Genomic DNA, 25,293 nt, shown 5'->3' on the forward strand with positions numbered 1-25,293 from the left:
TGCAACATTGTATTGATTATTATTGCATTTATGTTTTTATATGATCAAAGTAATGTGTGTTAAATGATTCTATCGGTAAAACGTAAACAATAATTGTAGTTTCTCAATTGTTACATTTTCACTCGGCTTGTTTTTTTTTAATAAACATGACATAACCACACATTCTCCCGACGCAAGATGGCCGTGCCGTATTCACGCGTAGCTTTCTAGAGCAATAGGCACGATGGTAGAGTTTTCTATCCCGCGCGAGTTGCCGTAACTATCTGTGACAGGTGGCCTTTTCAGTAAACATGGCGCAGGATAGTTTGCTCGAAGGCGAAGAAGAGAACATTTTATACGATTTACTCGTTATTAACGAATGGCCTCCGGAAACCGACACCCAGGTTAGTCGGCTAACATTTGTTATTCGTGCCATTTACTTGCGTTTTTCGTCTTTGTGCCTGCGTAAGTTGGAAAATAGTCAGTGACGTGGACCCGCAGCCGACATGACTGCTTGTCCACTACTGGCAATTGTTGATTAAAACACTGATAATTACTAATAATGAATATATTTGTAGAATGACAATTACTTGTTTAAATTATTGTGTTTTACGTGACACGCTGTTGTATTTCTTGGCGTTCAATGAGTTGACCAAGTAAGTTGATTAAATGCCCCTACTCGCTTCATTGTAATGACTGGTGATTACATATGAATTCACAAAGAAACAAATAGGAGAGGTGCTTTTGGCCATTAATGTTTAAATAATGTTTTTTTTTTTTGCCTAGTTTATACATTTTGAAAAAAATAAATATAACGAGTGAGTCCAAAGAAGTGGTTCTTTTTTAAACTCAAAACTACTAACATTTTAATGTCCAAAAATATAAAGAATAACAATTATACGACAATAATTACTACCTTTACGAAGGTAAGACAAAGTTTTGCGTATATTCATTTGGTCGTCAATTACTTTGTTATCAATGGCAAGGCATTAGTGAAAAAAAAGTTTTGATATGGGAATTGACGCAAAACGTCTTTTTTTGCAGGTACGAGGCCAAAAAGACCAAAACACATCCCTTGTGGCAAAAACACTGACGGGTAAGAGACGTAAAGTGAAGCCATTTCAATGTTTGGCTCATTTGGTTTGCTGGTAAAATAAGTTGTTTGTGTTTTATTATGCTGATGGATGCATTTCTTTTAGGCCCATTTCGTCTCATCCTGCAATATTTGTGGTACAGGTAAGGTTATTGTTCCCAAAAGTCAAACGCTGCTTGGACAGATGTTGTAGACAGCCAATCTACCACTTTTAGGATAATCCACTTTTTACTATGCTAAAATGTAGTTTTTTTGAATGAATCTCAGACAAAGTAGCCTTTCTTTCTCTCAAAAACACAAATAACTCATTTGACATTCACTGGATTGGATGTCGATTGTCACTAGTGCAACCAGCCAATGAGTTAATGTGTTTTTTAATTCCAGCCCCTCCAGTTCGTCTCTGCCACCCGCTCTTCTACATCTGGTGAATAAACAGATGGGATGGCAGTTGGCGCTTGCTAGGTACGTGATGCCGCATGTCAATTACATCTCTCCCTTCAGGGTAAATCATTTTTATTTTATTTTTTTTGCGGACAGTAACGGCAAACTCCTGGCGGTGGTTCAGGACCAGTGTGTTGAGATCAGGTAACTAAAATACACTCAATATTGGATTTTTGAAAAGCATATGGCCATGGTTTTCTCAGTTTTTATTGCACACCTGATTCAGTCCAGACCTGCTTAAATGCAGCATTCTATATACGAAAAATACATTCAAAAGATGTGGTATAGCACTCAATGCAGGCCTTGAGCGGGGAAACCACGCCCTCCTGTGTCCAAACCCGGTTTCGCAAGGCAGCCGACGAATGGACGCAAGTGGTAGTGCAGCTAATTGTTTATATCAGTAAAACCACTCGTATACAGACACAAAATTTGACTCCATACGGAAATCGTGCAAGATATTCCCGAAACGCTGATTTACAAACATTTCTTTTGTATATATCAAAATATTTTAACATTTATTCATCTTTGCAGGTCTGCGAGAGATGAATTTGGATCTGTCGTTGGAAAGTGTCAAGGTAAGACTCGTTTTCTGCCATGGATGGCGTTGGCCCGTAACAGTCCAAATACTTTGGACGTCTAGCGCCGTCAATGGCAGCTGCATGCATCCTTCCGGTTGTGCTCGCTTCTTCCCTTTCCGCCCTGCCTCCTCCGCAACAGCGAGAGGGCTCCATTTCCACATCAATGACTTTTTTTTTTTACGGACGGGGCCGGCGGAAAATAGGATGCTTGCGTGGGCGCGAGTCGGGGGAGGGAAAGCCGGCGCCGATGTAAAGAAGCCGGCTTTATCGCTGCTCAACAGCCCCGTGTCATCCGAGCCGACGTGCGGCGTGACACCAAAACGACAAGAGAAGCGGCTGTTCAAAGCAAATCCCCCATAAAGAAATACATATTCCACTTTGATGGGGGATGACGGCGTGGAAATTGCCACCGTATCATATTCCGCCCGGATGATGATTACAAAACAAAAAGTCTCCGCGTGGTTTATAATGGATGGCAATTCAAAGTCAGCCAAAAGTGGACCCTTTTTATATATTTCAAAGAAGATTAATAATATATCCAAATGACTTGCTTCGGTATATTATTAATAATGGAATTTTTCAAGTGTAGAAGATGGTTCAAATTTTATAAAAGGGAAATTGTTGGAATGTATGACCTATAACAGAATTATGACTCAACAGTTATTCCGTTTATGTTCTATTTACATGTAATTTTTTTTCTCAAACCTGTTTTTATTTTTTAGCTTTGTGAGCATCTTTGCCTAACAAGCTTTAAAAAAGCACAGCTTTTAATAGCCTGCAGTATCGCTATTGGCCACCAGGTAGCAGTGATGCTTTATAAAATGGGTTCCTAAAACCCTTTTAATTAAAGAAATGTAGAAGCCTGTAGCTTTTTTTTAAAGGGCCTCGGGTCGTTAGGATGACGCTTGTCTGTTGGTTCTCGTCCTCCAGTGCCAAAGGACCCCAACCCCCAATGGCGTGGCGTAGCCTGGAGTCATCACTGCGCCCTGCTGGCCTTCGCCGACAGCACGGGCACCGTGCGCCTCTTCGACCTGGTGGGCAGCGAGCTGTTTGTCATCCCGCCGGTAAGCCACCCGTCGCCGGGCCTTAGCCTTTCTTCCTTTGGCCGCCATTGACGTCTCCTCCTCCTCCCTGCCGGCTAGGCGCCGAGTTTCCCCGGCGATTTCAGCTCGGCGGTAGCCGGCCTCATCTTCCTGGAGTACACGGGCAGCGCCCAGTGGTCGGCCGAACTGCTCGTCATCACGTTTGGGGGTGGCCTCAAGAGCTACTTGGTCAGGTGAGTTTTTCCGATTCATTTTTGTTTGTTAGCAAAAAAGATGCCTTTGCCAATTGTCGTCTCCTTTTTTTGGTTTAACAGCGTGGGTACCACTCAGAACGTCCAGGAAAACCACACCTTCAGTTTCTCCGCCCACCACCCGCACGGCGTCACGGCGGCCGTTTACCACCCGGGCCACCGGTAAGTCAACAAGATGAAGTGACTGTGGAATGGCCATTCCGGTAGCATACATACCGGCGACTAAGCAGGCGCTCTGGGCAGACTGCTGCTGGTGGCCGGCCGCCCCACGGGAGACGACGGCGGCTCCGAGGCGGGCTCCTGCGGCCTGAGCGCGTGGAGGGCGCTGTCCGCCTCCCCCCACTACAAGCAGGTCACCGGCTACCAGGACGACGTCCACCCGGTACGATTTTTCTTTTTTCCTTCCTACTAAAAACTCTTATTGCATTGATTTCCATGGGCAATTTCCCATTCACTGGTCCTGACTTGTAACATGTCCTTTTCTAAATCCACCACCTGGCCCCTTGTCCTTTCTGCGCCATCAGAGCCAGAAGCGAAATTTCCTGAGGATGCCCGGCCTGCGGCTCTTTGGCAGACGAGGAGACGAAAAGGTAACGTTTCTGGCCCGGCTCATCCTCGCTCTGGGGGGACGATTCGCCTCAGCTCTGGCCCCCGCCACAGGACGGCGTCTTCCGCATGAGCCTGAGCCCCGACGGGACGCTGCTGGCCGTGGTCCACTTCTCGGGTCGCCTGTCGCTCTGGGACGTGCCCTCGCTTCGCCGCAGGGCGGCGTGGGAGCCGGAACAACAGGTGAGAGGGGGGGGGGTAGTTGAATTCATTGGGACACACACACACACACGTGTGCCTCATCTGGTTTTAATCATTAGTAACGAGATAACACATTTTTCTTATCATTCTTTTGGTCGTTGCATTTTTTTTTTGTTTTTTTTAGCTAGTTCTAGAGCTCTGGCTAACGTACTTATTTGGCTACGCGCGCTAGCATCCGTTCCGCTTGGTTGCATGCGTCGCGTCAGGCCAGGCTCTTTTTTTAGAAGCCGTAAATTCTCCCCCTAAACGTAAAGGGGGCGACCAGATTAATCTCCATCTTTTGTGCGCGCCGCCCCCGCAGCCAGGATTTGAGGAGCTCAATCCCGAGTGGAAAAGCTCGCTGGAGAAGAGGAAGAAAATAAAAGGTATATTTCAGCTGCCGGCGGGGAGCCGTCTCAGTTTCTTTCTTTTTTTATTTATTTCTTTATTTTCTTTTTAGACAAGGAGCGCTACCGGCCCTTGGTGGACGTCAACTGGTGGAGCCAAAACGCGCTGATCCTGGCGCGCTGCTCGGGCGCCCTCGCCGTCTCGTCCGTGCGCGACCTACGCAACCTGTTGGGCAAATCCTGCGAGTGGCTGGAGACCTCGCCCCGGGTGACGGCCGCCCACGACGGGGGATTTCTCAGCCTGGAGGTATATTAGTGCTGCCGCCTGGTGGCGGGGGGGGACAACCCTCTTAAATGTACAGACACAATATATGCTTCACGTGTAGGTCACGTGCAGCCATTTTTTGTTTGATGAACCACATTAAAATGTTGGTCCAAATCTTTCTTCCAAAATAGATACAGTCGTCCGTTTGAGGTTCGGGGGTCTATTAGTCAAATGATGTTGGCCATGGTGCGTTGTGATGAAATCCACATCTATAATTTGGTCTCCCCGGATATGACAAGAAGCTTGAGTGTTATTCCCCTCCTCTCTTACTACACAGTTTAATCTTGTTCTGGCGTCGAGAAGGAGAGATTTCGGAACTTTTTGGGAAAGTTTCATCAGCCCCGCTCGCTCTGCGCTCTTGTACATGCAGATGGCGTCCCAAAAGATGAAAATGGGAAAATGACATTTTTTTTCCTTCAGCCCCATTTTGTCATCTTCTGAGCTGGCACAGAAATGGTGCTCCTTTTTTGGGGGCTAATCGTTAAAAAGATCATCGTCGCCGTCTTGAACGGGGATCACAAAAATTGGGATTTTTTTTCTGTCCCAGTTAAAAAGCAGTCAAAAATATTGACTGTTCTTATTAGAAAAAATGTGTAAAAATGTCTTGAAAACAAAATGGAAAAATATATCTTCACAAATCAAATGCGTTGATTGAGGAATTAGTATATACTAAAGTATTTTCTCCTTTTTTTTCTTCTTCTCCCTCCCAGTGCGAGGTGAAGCTCGCCCAGAAACGCGGCCGCCCGGAGAGCCACCCGGGCGAGGAAGACGAAGACGGCGGCGACGACTCTGACTCGGACGACGAGTCGTCGGCCAAGGCCCGCTACTTTGGCTACCTCAAGCGGGGCTTGTACTTTGTGACGGAGATGGAGCGCTTTGCGCCGCCGCGCAAGCGTCCTCGCACCGTCCTCAAGAACTACCGGCTGATTAGCCTGCGCTCCACCACGCCCGAGGAACTCTACCAGAGAAAGGTAGGATTTCAAATTTTGCGTCTGCTGTATTTTTTCCTTTTTCTTTTGGAAAAGCCCTCCAAGTTTGAGCGTCGCCCAGCCATCCGTCATTTTTACGAGGCTCCTTCGCCGTGGTCGGAGGCCATTAGTCTTGGTCGCGGCTTCCGACGGCGGGCGCTTAGCGCTCGTTTGTCATTGTTGCCCAGCCTCGGGAACGCGTTGGTGTTTTTGCCGCAGACCCAACGCCGTACGCTCGACTGCGTTTAATCAAAAACATCACATTTGTTTGTTTGGTGGAGTAGTCGATCTAAATGAAGGCTTAAAGGTACAGTCACCTGTTTTATCGGCACGGGCCGCCCCGGGACCTTTGCGCCGCCGCCGGCGCTGCCAACATTTTCATTAGCCGGACCCAGCGAGACGGCGCCCGAGGGAGCGGTGGCGCCATTTTGTATTTTTTTTTTCCGATGCGCTCCCACGACAGCTTTAACCGCGCCGGCTTCTCTCGGCCCCGGAGGAAGCGCGGAGGGAGCAGACTGGCTAATGTGGCGCTTTGTACTCCCTCCCACACGGCGGTAGAATGCGTGCACGCGTGGGCTGGCTATTGTCCAATCAAATGGTTTTCAAGGCCGCGATAGGACCCCGCTTGGCAATTCAGCCGCTTGTTTACAGGAGAACTTTGAAGGCTGATGCTTAGAATAGTTTTTCTTTACCTGCCACTGACCGTAGCATGACTTAGGTTTAGGCTAAGGAAGGTAACGCGTCCTTCCTCATTAGCCCGCATTGGGCGTTTTAATAAATATGGCTATTCATTTGGATGTGCAGATCGACAACGAAGAATACGGCGAGGCCTTGTCTCTGGCCCGAGCGTACGACCTGGACTCGGACCTGGTCTACCAGAGGCAGTGGAGGAAGAGCGCCGTCAGCGTGGCCTCCATCCAAGATTACCTGGTTAGTGCCCGCCGTGGGTTTGGCGCTCAGGGCCCTAACCTCAACCCCCTTTTCCTCTCCTTCCCGAGCAGAGCAAGATCCGCAAGCGCTCTTGGGTCCTCCACGAGTGCGTGGAACGCGTCCCGGAGAACGTGGACGCGGCCAAGGAGCTGCTGCAGTACGGCCTGAAGGGCACCCAACCCGAGGCCCTGCTCGCCATCGGCAAGGGGGAGGACGCCGGACGCTTCGTGGCCCCGGGCGACCTGGACCTGGACGACGCCCCCTACCAGGACCTCTCGGAGGACGAGGAGCTCCGGGTGGAGGCGGAGAGAGAGGCCGGCAGGAGGCGGGAGCTGCTGGCAATGCTGGACTTTGGCAGGTCGGAACACTCCCTTTTTCTTCAAATGCCAATCTGATTTTGTGCAACCAACAGGTCGTTCATTTTCACCCCCCCCGCCCGCGGCGTGGGAGGAAAGACGGGAGCGAACCCTCCGCCTTTTTCCCAATAACGCTTTGATGAGTTTGGGGGAGGCGGAGGGGACATTAGCGGTGGCGCTAGCGCAGATTAGCGGCTAATCATCTGGCTGTAATTTATGCCTTTGTTGTTAAGCGCCCGGGGAAAGACTAATGAAAACGCCTTCAGCGGCCACTAATTACCTCCCGTGCGCTAAAGCTGGGGAAAGGTGCAAAACCGCAGCATTTACGCTAATGAACGCCGCTGCTTAAAAATGCATCTCTCTCTGCGTCTTTTTTTTCCTTTAAGACCGTTAACCCTCATTTGAAGGAACGGCAGCGGAGGTTGGCGCTCTCGGGACGCCGCCGTTCGTCTTCCCAAAAAGAAAATCCCATTGAAACAAATGACTGGAGGCCGTAATGAATTGCCTTCTTCCCGCCAACGTTGCCTTGGCGCCGGGCCCACATGGATTATAATTCTCTTGCTAATTCCTTTGTAAGTAAATTGCCGTTATATACAAATGGCTAGGTATCGAGCAGGTCGGCATTAAAAAGGGCACGTCAAAAATGAGGGGATTAAGACGGGTCAGCTCCGTGGGGGTCATCACGCCGCTTTGCCGCAATCTTGGAGTGGTTCCACCGCCGGGATTACAGGTTTTTGCAGAAATGGACCCGCGTTGGGACGCTGAAATGCTCTTGAACGCTTACGTCGCGCTCTTTAGAAGGCTGAAAAGGGAAAAAGAAAAGAATGAAAAGGCCAATGTTTGTCTTTCAGCTTGACCCTGGAGCAGAAGGAGTTGTGCCGGAATCGACTCAAGCTGCTGTCCTACCTGGACAGGTTGGCCACGTATGAGGTACCACATCAATTTCTTTATTATTTCTTGACTAGGCCCCTCTACTTAGTATAGTGTAAAATATCTAATTCCCCCCCTTCATTTATTAATGGAGGGCATTTTCCCACACAAGCCAGGCTATTATTTTGGAGGCTAAAACCCCCTTCATATGATATTCATAGACCGGCGGCGAGAACGGCGGCGTTACCATGACGATGCCCGTTGGAGCGAGCTCTATCTCCGCCGCTCGAAATCTCATCTTGCCGCAAATTCGCCGCCGTTTCCTCGGCCGCAATCTCCACGCTCCCGCTTGATATCCATTTGATTTTGTTATTTTATGCCGGCATATTTCCGGGTGGAAATTCGTTCAAACTACAATTTCTATTGGGAATCGATCTCAAACCCACGGCACACGAATTTCAGACGGATCTCAGGCGAAATACACACTGATTTGAGATTGTGGGATAATTGCAGAGTGATTTATTCCGACTAATGGCACGCAAATGAAGTGCAGTACCTTGACGCCATCTCTGGCCCACAGGAGATCCTGGGCGGACCCCACGCCGCCGAGCAGAAATACGACGCCCGCTTCTTCAAGACCTTCCGCAGCCAGAATATCGTCCTGTCGGCTCGGAATTACGCCAGGGTGAGAAGAGTGGAAAATGGACGAGAAATTGTCTTGTGGCGGAGAAGGAAAATAAAAATTCCAAAAATTCTTGTCTTGCAGGAGAGCAACGTCCAAGCTCTGGACATCCTGTTCACGTATCACGGCGCTCAACTGCTCCCACACCGGCTGGCCATCCTGTCCAACTTTCCCGAGACCACGTCGCCGCACGAGTACACCGTCTTGCTGCCCGAGGCCTGGTAGCTATTTACACATACATGCAATATTTATTTTTTGTTGGAGAAATCGGAGGCGCCATAGCTAATCCATTTGGTGTATTTGAGGGCATCTCTGTGTCACTTTGTGTTCCTTGGTCGCCTCCAGTTGATTTTTTCGGTCACCTTTTGAAGGCACGGCGGCGGTTCTTAACGAGTGGGAAAAGCCACGGCTTCCTCCCTCGTTTGATTTCCTGGCTTTTTTTTACGAGAGCGTAGCCTTTTACGAAGCGGCACGCGGCAGCCTTTGAGTGTGGCCGTTATTTGTTTTCCCGGCCAAAGTAAACACGTCTAGTAAAGCGGCCACGGACGGCACGGTCGAGCGTCGTTAACGCCGCCCCCTAAATTGGAGTCGTCAAAGCGCCCGGTGCATAAAAATGGCCAACGGGCGTTATACCATGACGCGGTAAATTGACTTTTTTTTTCTTTTTTTGTGGGCAGCGTGGACGAGCGAGGCGAGCGCTCGCTCATCGCCTGGGACGAGCGCAGGCACCGGGAGAGCGACTGGTGCGAGTCGGAACGGTGCAGGTGAGTCGGGCCTTTTTTGGAGCGCCATCCACATGGGAGGACACTTCCTTTTTTTCCCACCCAGGGCGGCGTCGGGACAAGAGCCGTCTGAGGACGACGCCCCGCTGTACGAGGACGCCCCGGAGCTGCTGCGCTTCCGGGGAGCGGCGCCCTCCGCGAACCTCCTGTCCGACTGGTACTGCAGTCGCGCGGGGGAGATTGAATCGTGCTCCCGACAGGTACGCCATTTTCATATGCTTTATTATTAGATTTTATCTTCCTTGTATGTATTATTAAATCATTCATCTTCTCTTATTATTATTATTGCTTTTTAGTTTTTTAATTAGATCCGTTTGCTTACTTATTGTTTTGACGATGCAGTGTTGCTCAATAATTGAATATGTTGGTTTGTTTGCTATTCTCTAGTTCTTCATTTTATTGGTTCATTTACATCTTTAAACGTAATTTATCTTAATGAATACTAAATATATATTGTTTTAATGAAATGAGTCATTGTTCTATTTCTTCCTTCCTTCTGCACAATTACCAGCAGGTGGGCCTTTTTGTCTCATTTTGTCTTTTAAAGAAAGTACAGACTTTTTTGAAGAAGAGTCTATTCTCTTATTGGCTCATTTTTCCCCCTTGTTACATTGTAGAGTGCAACCCTCGAAATACTGGAAAAATGCTTCAAAATGGCTGCCATTGGCTCCTCCGAGTGGAGATTGGGGTGGGGGGGGGCTTTTTCATTTTCCAGGCTTCCAGCAGGGAATCTCCTCTGGAGACCAAGACGCGATAAGTGCCAGGCCTTCCTTCTTCATCTCCAGGAATTTTTCCTTCTCTTTTAATTTTTTTGGCGTCCCTCCTAATTAGACCCCCACTCGCCTCGCCGGTTGCCGATTGGCTGCGGGAGGCCCCAGAGATCCTCGGTCGGTCCCTTGATGCTTTGCCCTCCACCCGGAGATGCTTTGAGCTCCAAACCTTCACCGCATTGAATTTGACTTTAGATTTTATGGGCCTGTTATGAGGCTTTTTTTAATTGGATGGTGGCATGTCATAAAAATAAGCTGTTTTGTGCACTCATTTTTTTTTTAAGGATGAAAGTCTTTCTGTTATTGGAACAATTTCAAGAACTTTGACATTTGGCACATTTCACCGAGTTTAACGGTCGCGGCGTTTGTCGCAGGTGGACTGCGCCCTGTCGCTGGTACGTCTGGGGACGGAACGCGACATTCCCGGCCTGGAGGCGCTGTGCGACGACCTGGTCACCATGGAGACGCTGGTCTACGAGACGCGACGCCACCCGGGCCTGACGCTGCTGGAGCTGCGGCGGATGGAGCCCATCGACAAGCTCCGCCTACTCATGGATCAGGTGAGAGCATTTTTCATGGACGTTGAATTGGGATCAAAAAAAAAAAAGTCTACAGAAGGAGATTGAGCATGGGCCAACGTTTCCACGCAGTCGAGCCAGGAGCGCTACGCCAAAGACGCCTTCCAGTGGATGCTGCCCTTCCTGCACCGCTGCGAGCGACGGGAGGCGGGCGCCGCCGCGCGTCTGCTCTGCCACTTTCTGCTGGACGCCGCCCGCCGCGACTTGGCCTTGCCACTCATCATTTTCCAGCACTCCAAACCCGCCGTGAGTCAAACCGCCCGCCCGCCCGGTAAAGAAGGGGGGGGGGGGGGGGGGCAGCCAGTTACGGCGCTAAACAGAATGCACTCTTCTCCACTTTGATTTCCATTTCTGGTAAATTCCACTGTCAAGTGTCCTTGAGTGTCTCGAAAGGTGCCTTGAAATAAAATGCGGAAAGTGCTTCAGACGTGGGCGGCTCCACAGGGGGCGACTCCAAAACTGGCTAACCAAGCAGATTGATTTTTTGGGGTGTGCAGTGCCCGCAGAAGGTGATTGGCGACGCCGACCAGCTGATGCTGGTGGCCTTGGAGTGCGTCTACGGCTGCGAGAGGGACGACCAGCTGGGCCTCTGCTACGACGTGCTGGAGTGTCTTCCTCAAAGGGGTTTTGGGTAAGAGCCCTCCCCCCCAAAAATGAGTCAAACTCCCTGGTTAAAAGCGTCTCTTTGTTCTCCTCCAGCCCCGAAACGGACCTGACCTCCTCCCTGCACGATCGAGTGGACCGACTGGAGAAGCATCTCAGGTGAGCAGACGTCCATTTCAATCGGGAACATGTCTGTTGTCGTCAATACGCGACCAATTCGTTGAAAGCGGGTGTTTTCGACGGGGCGGCCAACGAATCCAAGACGTCTGGCACCCTGGGGGAGGGAGTCCATCGGGAGCCGTGGCAAAATATTTGCCGGAGCGTCTGAAGGCGCGCGCTTTCAACTCGGCGCACTTCTACCTTTTAACATCTCCTTCCGCGAGCACGCCGCGTCGCCCTGGATCAAAGGAGCCGCTCGGCTCCCATGGCGTGGAAAGGGCCCGGGGCGCTTTCAAAATCGTTTCACCGTGGCTGGCGTCACTTCTTCCCGGCTCCCCCTTCGGGGCCAAACTCCCCAACGTCGTGGAGGAATGGCGAACACATATTTTGACTTGTGTGAAGAAGTAGCTAAGGCATTCCAGTACGCCGCACTAAAATAGCGTCTTGCGTTCCCCGTGGACAGCGTGGCGGAAGTCCTGGAGAAACACGGCCTGCGCAAGCCCATCTCCTACGTGAGGAAGAGCGAGAAGAGCCCCGAAGAAGGCCGCCAGCTCATGGTCAAGCTGTGTCGACACACCGGACGCAAGTAAGAGCGCCGCCGTTTGCTCACGGGTAACGACTGGGATTTGACCCGGGATCTCCTCCTCTTTTCAGGACGCCGCCGGCGAGCGAGTCGGCGTGGAAGGCTCTGCTCCAGGACCTGCTGGACATGCAGCGCAACGTCTACACGTGTCTGCGACCGCACACGTGCCATCAGGTCAGGATTGTAGCAATGTATTTATTTGTTCCATCCTTCTGACCATCCACATCTGATGGTTCTCGTCCACAGATCTTTGTGGAATCGCTGCTGTGCTCCAGCCGGGTGGAGAACGTGCGCCTGGCGGGTCAGCTGATGCGGCGCTCCCAGGTAACGTCGCCAACGCCGCCAGACCCCCATGTTTATTCTTCAACGCGCCCCACCCTTTTTCAGGGAGGCCACGACGGCCCCGCCTCCCCGTCCTTCCTGGGTAAAGGCCCCCCCGTGGAGGTGGCCTACGACAAGAGCGTGGAGCTGGTGCTGGCCGCCGCCAGGGAGTACTTCAACTCCTCCACCGCCCCCGCCGACCCCTGCATGGCCTTGGGCCGGTGAGTTAAATTGTAAAGCTGACCTAAAATGGCTGCCGTCTCCCAAAATGGCCGTGTTTTTTTTTCTAATCCATCGGTGATCATTCCCTCTTTCCGCCAAACAAATTCCATCCAAATCATTCAATTTCCCCGGCAATTACGCGACGTGCCGTCGCCGCCGTTGGAAACGCATGGTTTCCCCCACGTCGGCATCAGATGGCATTCATCTGAATAATGTGAGATTTGGCCGTCACCGAGCGGCGGCGGAAGCGGCGGCTCCTTTTCCAAAATGCAATCTCATCGCCGCTCTTTTTTTCCCAGCGCCATAAAAAGCTGGAATATGGATTTGGCGCTCTCATTCCTGCATGAGTGAATCAAGTCATTGTCCACAAATGCAGCGCTCCTATTTTGGGCTTTAGAAACCGGGCGGGCCGCCAAGCTAAAATTGTAACACTAAAAAAAATGGTCTACCTATGACACATTTACCGTATTTGAAGATGGCACTAGCTACATTTGACTATGTTTATTTATCATGATGCATAATTGTTTTTTTTGTTTTCCTCAGCTGTTGCCTGCAACTCATCAGCGAGCGCCCCCCCGCCGTCCGCGAGGAACTGGACCTGATCGACGCCGTGGCCTTGCTGGGGGACTTTGGCGTCAACATCCTGCCGCTGCAAGGTAACGCCGATTGGACCAGCGGCCGTCAACCAAAGCTTTCCTTTGTGCCTTGTCTTTGTTCAATAAATGACGGCGTCCAGATATATTTTTCACTCCAAGCGGGAGTTTTGATCCAATATTTTCCCCGAGTCTTTTTGTTTCGTCGGCCGTGCCAGAGTGTTGTGAGCAAATGCGACGTGTGGGAGGGTGCTGGGGGGTGCTGTGTAAAGCCAAGAAAAGCTTGTTTGTATGCGCTGATTGTCAGATATTTTCTATAGCCCAAGGCCACGCCATTGTCCCGCCGCCGCCCGCCGCCCGCTTGCCCGTCTTCTATTGACGAGGAGGAAAGCGTCAACTGTATTCACATTTTTGGGGGATGTGTCAAAAGGCACGGTCAAGAAGGCGCCATTGTTCATACAGGCTATGTTGACATTTCTCCCTTAGCTTGCTTAGCTACAACCTAGTATTATCTCACTTTTACAAGTACAATTTTTTTATTGGTTTTATCATGGTGGTACTTTGAATATTTACAAGCTAATATACAATCGTTAACTAGTATTAGAGTCTTGTGGAGTTTTGAATTTGCTGTCATTTCTACATCTGTTAAGCACTTTTTTTTCTGTGTTTTTGGTAGTACGTCTACGTTGGGAGCGCTTGTCTCTGGTGGAGGAGGTGGTGTCCTGTTGCCCCAGCGCCTACAAACGGGCCACCACTCTGCTCAGCCTGGCGGCTCTTCTGCGGGTGGCGGGTAAGTTCAAGTTGCTCAATATTCACTCCCTTCTTTTATTAACAAATCTTTCAACAACAATACATGTTGTTGTTATTTGTAGGGGACGACGAGGGCGCCCGCAAAGGCCAAGTGTTGACGCTGTTGGCCCAGCAGGCCCTCCACGCGCCCGACTTTAAGGCTTCCTACGTCCACTGTCAGGACCTGATGGCCGCCGGTGAGTGTCTCGCCTCGCCCGGCCCTCCAAAGTCGACGCCCAACGATGACATTGCCTCCTTCCAGGTTACGCTCCGGCCTGGGACGTGTGCAGCCGGCTGGGCCGCTGCGAAGAGCTGGCCGACTGGGAGGGTCGGCGTCAGCTCCTGGCCTTCTCCATGGCTCACTGCCCGCCCGACCGCATCCAAACCCTCCTGGCGGCCTCCGTGGACCTGCGGACCCGCGTCCTCTACCGGGCCGTCGGCTGCCAGATGGACGTGGGCGAGGGCGAGGGCAAGGGCGTCGACGCCAGCGACTCGGCTCCGGTGAGTACCGAGGGGAGGCGCCGAAATGGGTAGCGTTGGTTTTGGACGAGTATTTGTCGACAGATGGCGCCGCCTGGCGATCACCCCCCGGGCCACCTCCTCCAACGCACCACGGCCAAAACCATGGAAGTTCTGGCCACCACCGGCACCACCACCAAAGCCGTCCTGAGCGCGCTGGGCGACCACCGCTGGTGGAAGCAGTCGCTGCGCTACTTGCGCCCGCCGCACGTGCGTCACATTAAATCTGGACCTTTTTAAAGCGCGATGGTGACCGTGCTAATCTCTCTATCTCTCTCTCTTTCTAGGACGGCGACGCGCAGGAAGCCTCCGGGCAAAATTCCGAGATGGAGCGTCAAGGCTGTTGCGCTTTCTACCGAGACCTGCTGGAAAATCCCTACGTCGACCCGGTGAGTGAAAGGAACGGAAAATCCTTGTTTAGCCGTGTGCGTTTATCTGCGATGGGCTGGGCTCCAGCACCACCGCGAACCTTGTAAAGAAAAGCTGCGTTGATTATCAGCTAGTTTTTCCGCACGGTGGCGCTCAAATGGACCAGAAATAACAATAGCTACGGTAAGGCGGGTTGTGTACGGCGAGGGTGACGCGTTTCACATTATTTTTTGAATTGTGGGTTTTGGTTGCGCTTATTATTAGCGCTTCTCGCCTCGGGCAACATTCTTAAATTACAGCAAATACGCCTGAGTGGCTCCTTGACTTGAGGCGTTTAATTAGATTTTCTTCCTCCTCCTTTTGACTTCAAACAGATCCCCAACAAAAAAAAGAGAAAAAAAAACACCAGCTCGGGAATAAATTAATATTGATTCCGCTAAGTCATTTGGATGCCAAAAGCAATTTGCCAGTCGTCAACGTGAGAAGGGTGGCGGTGGCGGTGGCGGAACGTCCAAACTCGATGCGTGAAAGAGGAAGAAAAAAAGAAATGACAATTTAAAAGCGCCTTCTCTCGGGTCACAAATATCATCCGTAACGCCGGGCATTTTGAAATGTCTCCATTTTCTTTTTGCACCTCTTGCCGCAGAGTCAAGACGCGTACTGGTCGGCAAAGGACGTCCCCCCCGAGACCTTCGCCCAAGCCCTGCTGAGGACGGGCAAATTGGCCGAAGCCAAGACGGAGGGGAGCCACGTCTTCCCCGCCACTGAAGGTCAGCCTCCTCATTTAATCAGCTTTATCTATTTCTTTCTTTTTTAAAGCATCCATTTCAATTCAATTAATTTGGGCCCAAACCAGCAGATAAATTGTGGAATGCGGAAATCGTGTCAAGTTAATTATTTCATGCTTGAAATAGGGTGGCTTGTTTTTTAATCAACATTTTTCCATTAAATAGAATTGCGGTACTCAAATTCATTTGCATTCTGGGGGAAATGTAAGAGTGTATACTTTGAAATGAAAGTCAGGTGAAAGCACTTGTAGCCACTTGTTGACTTGAGTCTTCTTACTGATCTTTCCATAAGTGAGTCCTCAGAAAGAAGCAGTCCAAGTCAATGGGGACACTTTGAATGACATCCTATTTGTGAACGCTAACGCCTGGCGATGTCTTTCCCGCAGTATTGCTGCAGCTGGCCGACGAAGCCTTCCCCCGGGACGCCGCGCTGGCGCTGTCCTACTTGCTGGCGTTGCCTCAGGTGGGCGGACGGACAGACTTTTAAGGAGGGAATTCCCACGGTCGACGGCTTTCTTTCTTTTTCCCCAAGCGCAGGTCCTGGACGCCAACCGTTGTCTGGAGCGGCGCTGCCACTCGGCCCTGTCCCTCCAGTTGGCCGCCTACTACTATGCGCTGCAGATCTACGCCCGTCTGCGGCCGCGCTTCCAGGACCGGGCGCACGCGCTCTACCAGGTGCGTTCCAATCTGTGGGCCAAGTGGTGCTTTTTGAAGAGATGAGCTATTTCGCAATACGCAACGTTTAACCAAAAAGCGTCGATCCGTCTGTTGACAAATTTGAACCCAGCCAGACTATCCCCCGCTACCGTCCAAAACCTGACGGAATCGGTCCAAATCCATAAATGGCCGCGTCGCTGGCATGGGCACGGCTCCCACCGCATTAATCCCGGAGCCCGCCGCTTCTCATTTTCCACACTATGGCTAGGAACGGTGAGCACGGTTTTGCGTCGCGCTTGGACGCTCCCGTCCAATTCTTTCTGGCATAATTTGGCGGGCGACTCAATAAGGAGGCGCCAAGCGCTCCAGGCGCTCCAGGCGCTCCAGTCATTTAGTTGCAAATGGTGGCGGAATTCTCTCTGGGCCGTCTCCAGGTGTTTGTTGTTGTTGTCGCCCCCCCCCCCCCCCCCCCCCCCCCTCCGGCTTCTCTAAAATCAACGTCTTTTTACGCTACACTAGACGTGTGGCGCCGTTCAAGGTGAAGTGGGGAGGGAGGGAAGAAAATGCACTTGATTCGATTTCAGGGGCCTAGTGGGACAAAATATTAGGGAATTGAAAGTCCACTGTGAACTGCGATTTTTTTCTTCTGCCAACAGGCCGACCCCAAGGAACTGATCCGGGTGGTGGGCGAGCACGCCTCGGCCTACTCGGGCTGGCCCGAGGACGTGAGGGAGCTGGCGTCGCGGCTGCGCCACTACCGCCGACGGCTGTGCGACCTGACGCAGGCGCGGGTGCTGCGCGGCCTGGGCCGCGGCGTGGACGCGCGTCGCTTTGCCGCCGACCCGCAGTACAAGAAGGAAACCATCCTGGGCCTGGCCGAGTGAGCAAATTGATTCCAGCCAGTCAAGTCGAGAGAAGAAAAAAAAAAGTGCACTAATCAGCCCTTATTTTCTTTGCCCTTTTTGCCGCTTGTTTTCAGGACCCTGGACGACACGGTGTACGACATCGCCGAGTCGTTGGCCAAGCGCTACGGCGTTCCCCAGTGGGAGCTCCACATGACTCATCTGGAGTTTCTCTTCACCGACAGCGGGTGAGTTGCATGTTTATGCCTCCATTTCCTCATTTTCACCTGTTTTTTATTTCTCTATTTGCGTTTCTATTTGTTCCTGCCGTGCTTTGTTACAGTCATTACGGGGCTAAATGAGATCCTTGGATTTGATTTTCAAATGCATTTGCACAGGTCCTTCTATACGCTTACCGCCTACATATTGTAGTATGCTCCTATACATGCGCTTGTGTGTGTGTGTGTGTGGCCTTGTTGCGTCAGGATATAAGCAAATGCTTTATGGATTCCATTTCCTCAACGAGTGCCGCACGTGCTTCTGTTCTGCCAGTACGAGCGTACGTGCGTACGTGCGTGCCTGGGAGCGTGCGCAATATGGATATGGACTGAATGCATGGCCGACTCTTGGTAATCATAGCAAAGAGGAATTGCAAATGGAAAATGGCCCACCTTTTTTGGGAGCCGGAAAGTAGCGGTGCAAATGATTGGAGGGAAAAAGAAGGCGTTCAAATGGATACTCCTGTAAGGAATGTCAATCAAATGGTCCACTCCTTTTTTTCTTTTTTTTTCTCCAACCTTCAGCCTGTCCATCAAAGAAGTGGAGAGCCGGAGCCAATCGCTGGGACTATTGACCTCCCTGAAGAGCGACCCGCGGGCCTTCCACGAGCACATGAGCAAGTACGTGTTGCCCGGCGTGGAGGGCGGCGACCTGGAGCGCCTGCTCTACTACTACACCCTGCTGGACGCCGCCGGCTGCCGAGCCCAGGCGCCCCCCGGCGCCATCCCGCCCGGGGACCACGTCAAGCTGCTCAAGAAGCTCCGCGCCGTGGCCGCCGGTGAGTGGACGCCAGTCGGCGTTTGACAGACGGGACGGCAAATTCTACCCCCGTTTTTTTTCCTCAGGCATAAATTACCGACAACTGACGGACGCCTCGCGGGATCCGCTGGCGGCCCTGGAGCCCGTCTTGAACAGCCAGAACGTCCTGTCCGTCTCCAAATTGGCCAACTTGCTGCCCCGGCCCGGCGAGCGCAGGAATGACGGCGGCGGCCAAGGCGGCGACGGCTCCAGCGAAGGCGCCACGCTGACCGCCAGCGCCGTGCACGCCGCCTGGCTGAAAAAACTCTTCTGGAAGGGCGACGGGCAGCTGCTGAAGAAAACCCCTCGCGACGACCAGGATTTCCTGCACGCCTTCGACGCCTGCGCCAAGTACCTGGAGCGGTTGACGCCGACGGACGCCGTGGACTTCTTGGATGACGTCACCTTCTCCGCCGAGGCCGTCGCCCAAGTGAGTGTCTGTGGACGTCTTTTTTTTTTGCTTAGGATTCTGTTGGGTTTTTTTGCGTTAATTGATAAAGTATAGTTCATAAAACTTAAAAATACATGCAGTATTTTTTTTTTAACTCCTCCCACTTGAAACGGATAGAACATCCATCTTCCAGCCAATGAATTCTGCCATAAATGTTCCCATTTTTTTTAGATAATGGATAAAATCCCTTTTTATGCTAAATATCAATGTGATGTGTGCTGACTTGAATTTCAGCATTTTGCCATTGAAGCGTAACCGTACTGTATTCAGATGATAAATCTTCACAGATGTAATAGCGCTCATAAATAATTGCTCTACTTGATGTTTGTCAAATTTTCCATTGGAAAAATATATAGGCGGATTGCACTGGGACCACAGTCAATGGAAGAATGATAAAAAGCCAAAAGGCGCTTTTAATAGCCGCGCAACAAATAATCATCCATCATGTGGGGAAGGGGGGGGGGGGGGCAGACCTCGCACACCTCGCGGACCTTGAATAGGCCGGCCGTCTTTCCCTCGGCCCTTGACGAATGGCCCACTTCCCCGCAAGGCCACGGGGCCGGCCCATCGCTCATCCTCGCCATACCGAGCGAGCGAGCGAGCGACCGCCGCCTGAAATGCCAGCAAAGCGCCGACTTTGGCTCCTTTTCGCGTGATTCACGGCCAGCGTTTTTAATCTTCAACCTACAGTGGCCCATCCACATCTTGCTGGCGTCGTGGCGGAGGGGGGGGCTCCCATTTTGATTTAGTTCACTTTCTGTTTTATCTTGGGCCATTATCTTTCTATTTGGGTATCTTTCTATTTATTTTGGCACATTTCCTAGGAAAATCAGGTCCCATGACTGGTATCTAAGTGAGGGCTATTCAGTGAGGCTTTGGTTCCAAGGCCAGCAATTGAACGCAATTTTGACCCTCTGCCCGCAGCTGAGCATCGAGGCGCGTTCCGAGTTGCTGCGGAGGGCCGGCGGGGCGCTGCGGCAGCTGGCCGACAAGAGCAAGAAGCGAGGGGGAGGCCACCCGCCCGCCTGGGAGGAGGCCCGGGCCCGCCTGTGCCCATGGCAGGCCCACCTGGACACGCTCACTCACTCCTTCATCGTGGAGCTGCGCCAGAGTCAGCAGGTGGACGCCATTTTTAAGGTGAAACCCGGACCGGGGCTTCTTCATACTTCTTCCTCTTTTCAGGAGCGGGAACGAGGCTACGCACGACTTTACGATCTCTCCCGCTCGGAAGAGCCGGCCCTCCGCCGTCTGGCGGTCTCCATGGCGACCGACGGCCGGCCCCTGGCCGACATCCGCCGCCTCCTGAGCGTGGCCGCGGGGAGCCCTGACCTCTGCGTCAAAGGCGTGCTGCGTGAGGCCGTGGACGCGGCGCTCTCCGATCTCAGGTTCAGGTCAGATATCATTGCAATAATTGGAATTTTTCAATCCAAATTTACAAAAAAGCATTTTTCCAATCTGTTTTCCTTCTTTTGCAGCGGCGACCGGGACACGTCGCCGGCCCTCGCCGTGCTGGAGTCCGTGGCCGCTGCCGTCCAAGCCGACACTCAAGCGGGGTAGGCGCGCTCAAACCCAAAAACCTATTGGTCGCCACTGACCGACCTCTCTCCCAGGGACGGATCGGTCAGCCCCGACGAGCTGCTGGAGTGGCTGCGAGCCTTCTGCGGTGACGACTCGCTGGCGACCGGTCTCCGCGTGGCCGTGCTGCAGATCCTGGAGAGCAACTTTAGCGTGCGCGACGCCGACGTGGGACTCCTGCTGCTCTACCGGACGCGAGCCGTCCTCAAGCACACGCAGGTACCGCTTTTCCTTCAACGATTTCCACGTCCGCGTCTCGGTGGTAATAACGGACGGCGACAGGTCGCAGGTTATTTTTAGTCGCCGGGCCGCCCACGCTCCATTTATTTATTTAGTTTTTCAAGCGCTCGTAGCCCGGAGAGACGGACGGAAGGACGGGGAGCCGGCGGCTCGCCCATGATTCACTCTGCCCAATAAACAAACGGCGAGAGAAGGAGGGGGAGGAGGAAGCGCAATAAAAGCAGAGAGCAAAGTGGAGCCCAGATAGAAGAGAGGAGGCGGAGAGGGGCAAAATGGCTTTGTCACTGTCCGTCGGCGTCCGTCCTTCCGTCTTTCTCCATATTGTAGCACATATGTCCCGGGCAGCGTACTGTCCACGTGACCAATCATCCGTTTGACCGGCGAGCGCCCGTGGATGAAAGACGAGTATTTAAAAAGCGCCTTGCATTTGGAAGCGTCACGCTCGGCCGAGCGTTTCTCTTCTCCTTGACCTTTTTCAGGCTAATGGAATATTCATGGGCCCATACCCCCCACCCCCCCACAACGCCGCATGCATGATTAAGGACAGGTTGGACTCCTGCCGCACGCAAATGGCGTTTGATATTAAAATATACACTTGGCGCGTGTTTAATATTGATATTTTGGGCCTGGGCTCTCCGCTCACGTCAACGTGGCTTCCATCTGGATTACATCCGGAATATCGATTGACCAATTGGATGTTGACCTTAGATGGACATGGCCATATTTCATACATCCATTTTGGTTCCTATTTAAAAATATAGGGCAATGTTACAATTGCTTTTGGGAGCCAAAAATACCCCCCAGAAATGTCTGTATTGTTTAATGCATATTCATGCACTCAAAGTGCTGAGAAGAGAATACTTAAAAAAAACAAAAAGCTTCAACATCGGCTGGCCTTTAAAAAAAAGGAAGTTTTTATTCTTAGTCTGGGCGTAAATGTCGTGACTGACTATCCCCGGGAAATGCGTCTTGGTGCCATGTTAAACCAGCAACCCGGGATGAAAGCACCCATGCTAATGAGGCGCCCGTGAATATGAAATAATAGAAAAAAACGCTGTCTTGCTGTTCGGGGCGGAGGGACGGAAAATGGAAAAGATGCTCCATTTAGAAGATTTAATGAGAGAGAAAAAAAATCTTTTTGCTTTTTAACATTCAGGATGCCCCAAAGCAGGGGAGAAGGAGGAGGAGACTCCTTGGAATCGGCCTACAAATATCCACTTCAAGCCTTTTATAAGCGCTAAAACCAATAGCCAGGTTCGTTTATCACAGAGTTTATTAGCAACACAAAAAAAAGCGCCCTTGTCTCCCGAAGCGTCCCGTCATTTATCTTGACTTAACGCCGAAGGGGGCGCTTGATTGGCGGCTAATGGCGTCACTCTGGACCGCACGCTGCTTTAATGGCTTGGCTAATTAACGCTTAGTCCTCGGTCCGACTCCGCCCTCTCGCTAATGGCGCTCATTTAGCGCAGGGGAGAAAGAGCGTCGTCTCCTTTTGGGAAAAGTCCCTCATTGATACGTTGGCGCAATGGCGGCGAAGTATTTTGTGGTGGAGCTACCGTTACCGTTAAGTCCATTTCAAACTTGATTAGGCTGACTTTGAATTTGGTCTTGTCATTAATGTCCTTTTTGAAAAGGCGCGGATCGATCGCTTGCTTTTTCTTTTTTTCCCGCTTGTGTTTTGGTCCTTTTATGTAAGGACAAAGTTATCTTTTTTTTTTTTTTTTTTAAAGGAACAATGACAGTTTTCCTTGGGCAAGGCCAGCGCAAGTTGGATTTGATTTCTTTTTCTAACCTATTTTTCTCTCCGTTCCATCTTTTCTTGCATTAGATGTCTAAAGCATTTGAAATGGAGGGCTGGCTGCCAAAGAACTTTAGTGCTGACACAGATTGCGATTAATTTCACCTTCCTGACGAGCGTGTCCTCCGTTTTCAGGTCCAAATGGAAGACGTGGAGGACGAGGATAAGCGGCGCCACCTTTTCCTGCAACTGCTGGAGGCGGCGCGCCGGCCGTCCGACTTCCAGACGCTGAACTTGCTCCTGCGAGCGTGGCCGCCCTTCGCCCGGCAAGACGGGTAAGTCATCAAGGTCGGAAATACAAACCTGGATCCGTTTCCAGACGTCCACTGGTGATTCTCTAAATTGAAATTCAATTGAAATGAATGCGTTCAGGCATAACTGGCCTATTTGTGGAGCCAAAGGAATGTGTGTGTGTGTGTGTGTGTTGAGAGCAGCAGGTGTCCAATGGGCTGGCTGGCCAACTTCCTGGCCCCTGTGAGGATGGCGGCCAATTAGCATTCGGGATGAGTTCCGACATTGATTTTTGTCCCAGCCTGTAAATAGGCAGAGTAATAGCTCCGGCTTGAAATGGACGCAGGTGACGGGACATCCATTCGTGGGTCGGGGGGAAGAACAAATGCCTGCAGTCCATTGGGCCAGACCTTTTTTAGCCCCTTACACTCTGCCTTTTTTTCAGGCGGAAATCTCCCCCGGGCTCTCGACTATCCAGTTGGCCATGAAACACGCTTGATGGAGACTCTTTTCTTTTCTTTCCAGGGCGGACGGAGAAGGCAACCCTTGGGTTCTGCTGATTTCCACCATGTTGACTGGCCAACGGCCCGCAGCCCAAGACGAGGCCGAGCCCGAGGCGGATCTGGCCCGGCGGGTGCTGGACACGGTGCGCGGCCTCTACCCGACCAAGCACAAGCTTTCCCCGCAGGTAAAACACAGCGTCAAAGTATTTGTTTGGATCGATTGCTGGAAATGGAGGAACTCTTAGCGTTTGAATCCTCCCTTTTCATCAAGAACCAATGTTTAAATTCTGGACCTATTTACGTTGAATGGATACAGATTTGCAAATTCCATGGTGATTGTTAAAAGTCATCCATTCCTTTTGAAATAAATGGTCATCTTTCTTAGCGAGCACATTTCCCAGCTATGAAAAGGCGTCTCCATTTAATGGCAATCTCATTATCTGGACTAAATCCACTTGTCGTCAAGCGCGCGCGCAAACTTTGGATACGTTGTCGCTGGCTGGCTGGCTTACTCGATATTAGTTTATGGCTAATGCTATTCATCTCTGACGGGCGAGCGAGCGAGCGGCCGACGGGAATTAGAGGCGCCGTGAAAGCCGACTTGTTTTACTCCCTTCTGCTTTAATTTCAAGGCGGCACAATGAGAGCGGGAGTCGGATTACATTGTAGTAATGGCAGCCCTATATTACGGCGACGGGAGACCTTGGCCATGCTATTATGCTATTCTGCTATTCTGCGGCTTTCTCTTTCTTGGCGGCCTTTTCAGGAGACGGCTGGCCTTTTGTGCCTCTCATTCCATGATCTCCAAGCGGCGAATCTAATGAACGCTCTCTGGGAACGCCGCTCCACCGACCGTCACCCCGGAAACGCCGCCGCCGCTTTTCAACAACCTTCCTCTTTTCAGTGCGTGGGGAGCGTGGCCCGGCTCATGCGCCCCGACTTCTGGCGGGCCGCCCTCAAGCTGACGGCGGAGAGCGGCGACCAACACTTGCTAGGATGGACGCTGGACGCAGTCAACGACATGACGCCGGTGAGTGGCGCGTGCCGACACGGCGGCCGGGGTCGCTTTGGCCGCTAAGTGGCGGCGGCGCTCGCCAGTCGATATTTCCCGCCGCCGTGGCCTCCCCTTCCTGGTCGATGTGCGTCTCGCGGCGGAGGCGGAAGAGCGTGATTGGAATTGGCGGCGCGCCCACGGCACCCCACGGCACCCCATGGATAATGCATGCGCCTGCTGGCTTTTCAATGCCTGAAATTCAATTGGCCACAAAAGCTTGGAGGGAATACAAAAAAAAAATTATGATGGGTGCCCACCCTCCTGCTTCTCACAGATTGGGCGTCCGTCCTATTCAAATGACTTGAACTCAAAGTGTACTCTTTCCCCATTCTGCAATTCATCCAATTGAAATTTCCAGCGCCGCCCCGCCGTCCGGCCCCCCCGACGGCGCCATCTTGTTTACCATTCACGTCAGGGTCGGCCTCGCCGTTCTCGCCAGCTCGTGAATAAAACAGCCAGCCGCTTGGCGTATTCCGCTCCACGTGCTCGTAGCAAATCCGCATGTTGGTTATCTCCCACCTTCCGCCGCTCATTTTTCATTTTCAATGTCTTTTCCTCTGTAGGAGGCGGCTCAGTCCTGCGACCACGAGCTGCTCTCCCTGCTTTTGGACGCCGGGCTCCTGGCGGGCTGCGTGGCGTCGCCCGCCTACCCGCCGCTGCGCGCCCACCTGCTGTCCCGCCGGGACGCCGACCCCGATCCGGGGACGCCCGGACGGCAGGCGGAGGCCGGCGCCGCCTTGGCGGCGGCCGGACACCGGGCGGAGGCCGGCGCCCTGCTGCTGGCCGCCCGCGGCGCCCACCCGGCGTGCGTGACCTTCGACTCGGCCTTCGCCGTCCTCGACAAGTGGCTGTGAGGTGGGGGCAAACACAGTTGTTCAATGTAGTTCAAAGAGTCACTATTGTGATGTGATATGTACGTTAGGCCTGCTCCAAATCCATGGGAAATGATCCAAAATGTTGTGGAATGTCCCATTTCAATGGTGTGCATTGACATTTAATCATGGCGGCTCTAATGTATACCAATACTGTATATATTGTGGAATGTGGAGGCGCATGAACTGATTAGCATTGTATAATGTCATTCACTCATGGCAGCTGCCATCCATGAAAATAAACAAATCCATTTTATTTCAACAGCAA

At 51.8% G+C, this 25,293-nt stretch overlaps 1 protein-coding gene across 2 annotated transcripts; it reads left to right on the plus strand.

Moving 5' to 3' along the window:
• The first annotated feature begins 230 nt into the window (after positions 1-230).
• On the plus strand, positions 231-25,293 carry nbas (NBAS subunit of NRZ tethering complex). Of its 2 annotated transcripts, XM_077736987.1 has the most exons (51): positions 231-383; positions 1,024-1,075; positions 1,179-1,215; positions 1,457-1,534; positions 1,610-1,657; positions 2,045-2,088; positions 3,022-3,155; positions 3,234-3,367; positions 3,449-3,547; positions 3,629-3,767; positions 3,910-3,975; positions 4,046-4,174; positions 4,494-4,557; positions 4,632-4,825; positions 5,554-5,814; positions 6,616-6,741; positions 6,813-7,099; positions 7,949-8,027; positions 8,548-8,652; positions 8,734-8,870; positions 9,327-9,413; positions 9,478-9,631; positions 10,576-10,761; positions 10,852-11,025; positions 11,277-11,410; positions 11,479-11,541; positions 12,005-12,127; positions 12,196-12,298; positions 12,371-12,448; positions 12,512-12,666; positions 13,211-13,323; positions 13,937-14,050; positions 14,133-14,246; positions 14,312-14,550; positions 14,614-14,778; positions 14,856-14,957; positions 15,584-15,707; positions 16,112-16,188; positions 16,263-16,400; positions 17,039-17,262; positions 17,362-17,472; positions 18,028-18,281; positions 18,349-18,731; positions 19,677-19,871; positions 19,935-20,143; positions 20,228-20,305; positions 20,363-20,546; positions 22,501-22,640; positions 23,122-23,284; positions 24,004-24,129; positions 24,717-25,293. In XM_077736987.1, the coding sequence occupies exons 1-51, from the start codon at positions 291-293 to the stop codon at positions 25,005-25,007; spliced, it is 7,107 nt and encodes a 2,368-aa protein (XP_077593113.1). In that variant the 5' UTR covers positions 231-290; the 3' UTR covers positions 25,008-25,293. The 2 variants fall into 2 exon arrangements, with proteins under 2 accessions (XP_077593113.1, XP_077593104.1); XM_077736978.1 differs by having other exon boundaries at positions 12,371-12,666.

This window comes from Stigmatopora nigra, chromosome 2 (genome assembly GCF_051989575.1).
Source record: "Stigmatopora nigra isolate UIUO_SnigA chromosome 2, RoL_Snig_1.1, whole genome shotgun sequence".
In the NCBI taxonomy this organism is placed as follows: Eukaryota; Metazoa; Chordata; class Actinopteri; order Syngnathiformes; family Syngnathidae; genus Stigmatopora; species Stigmatopora nigra.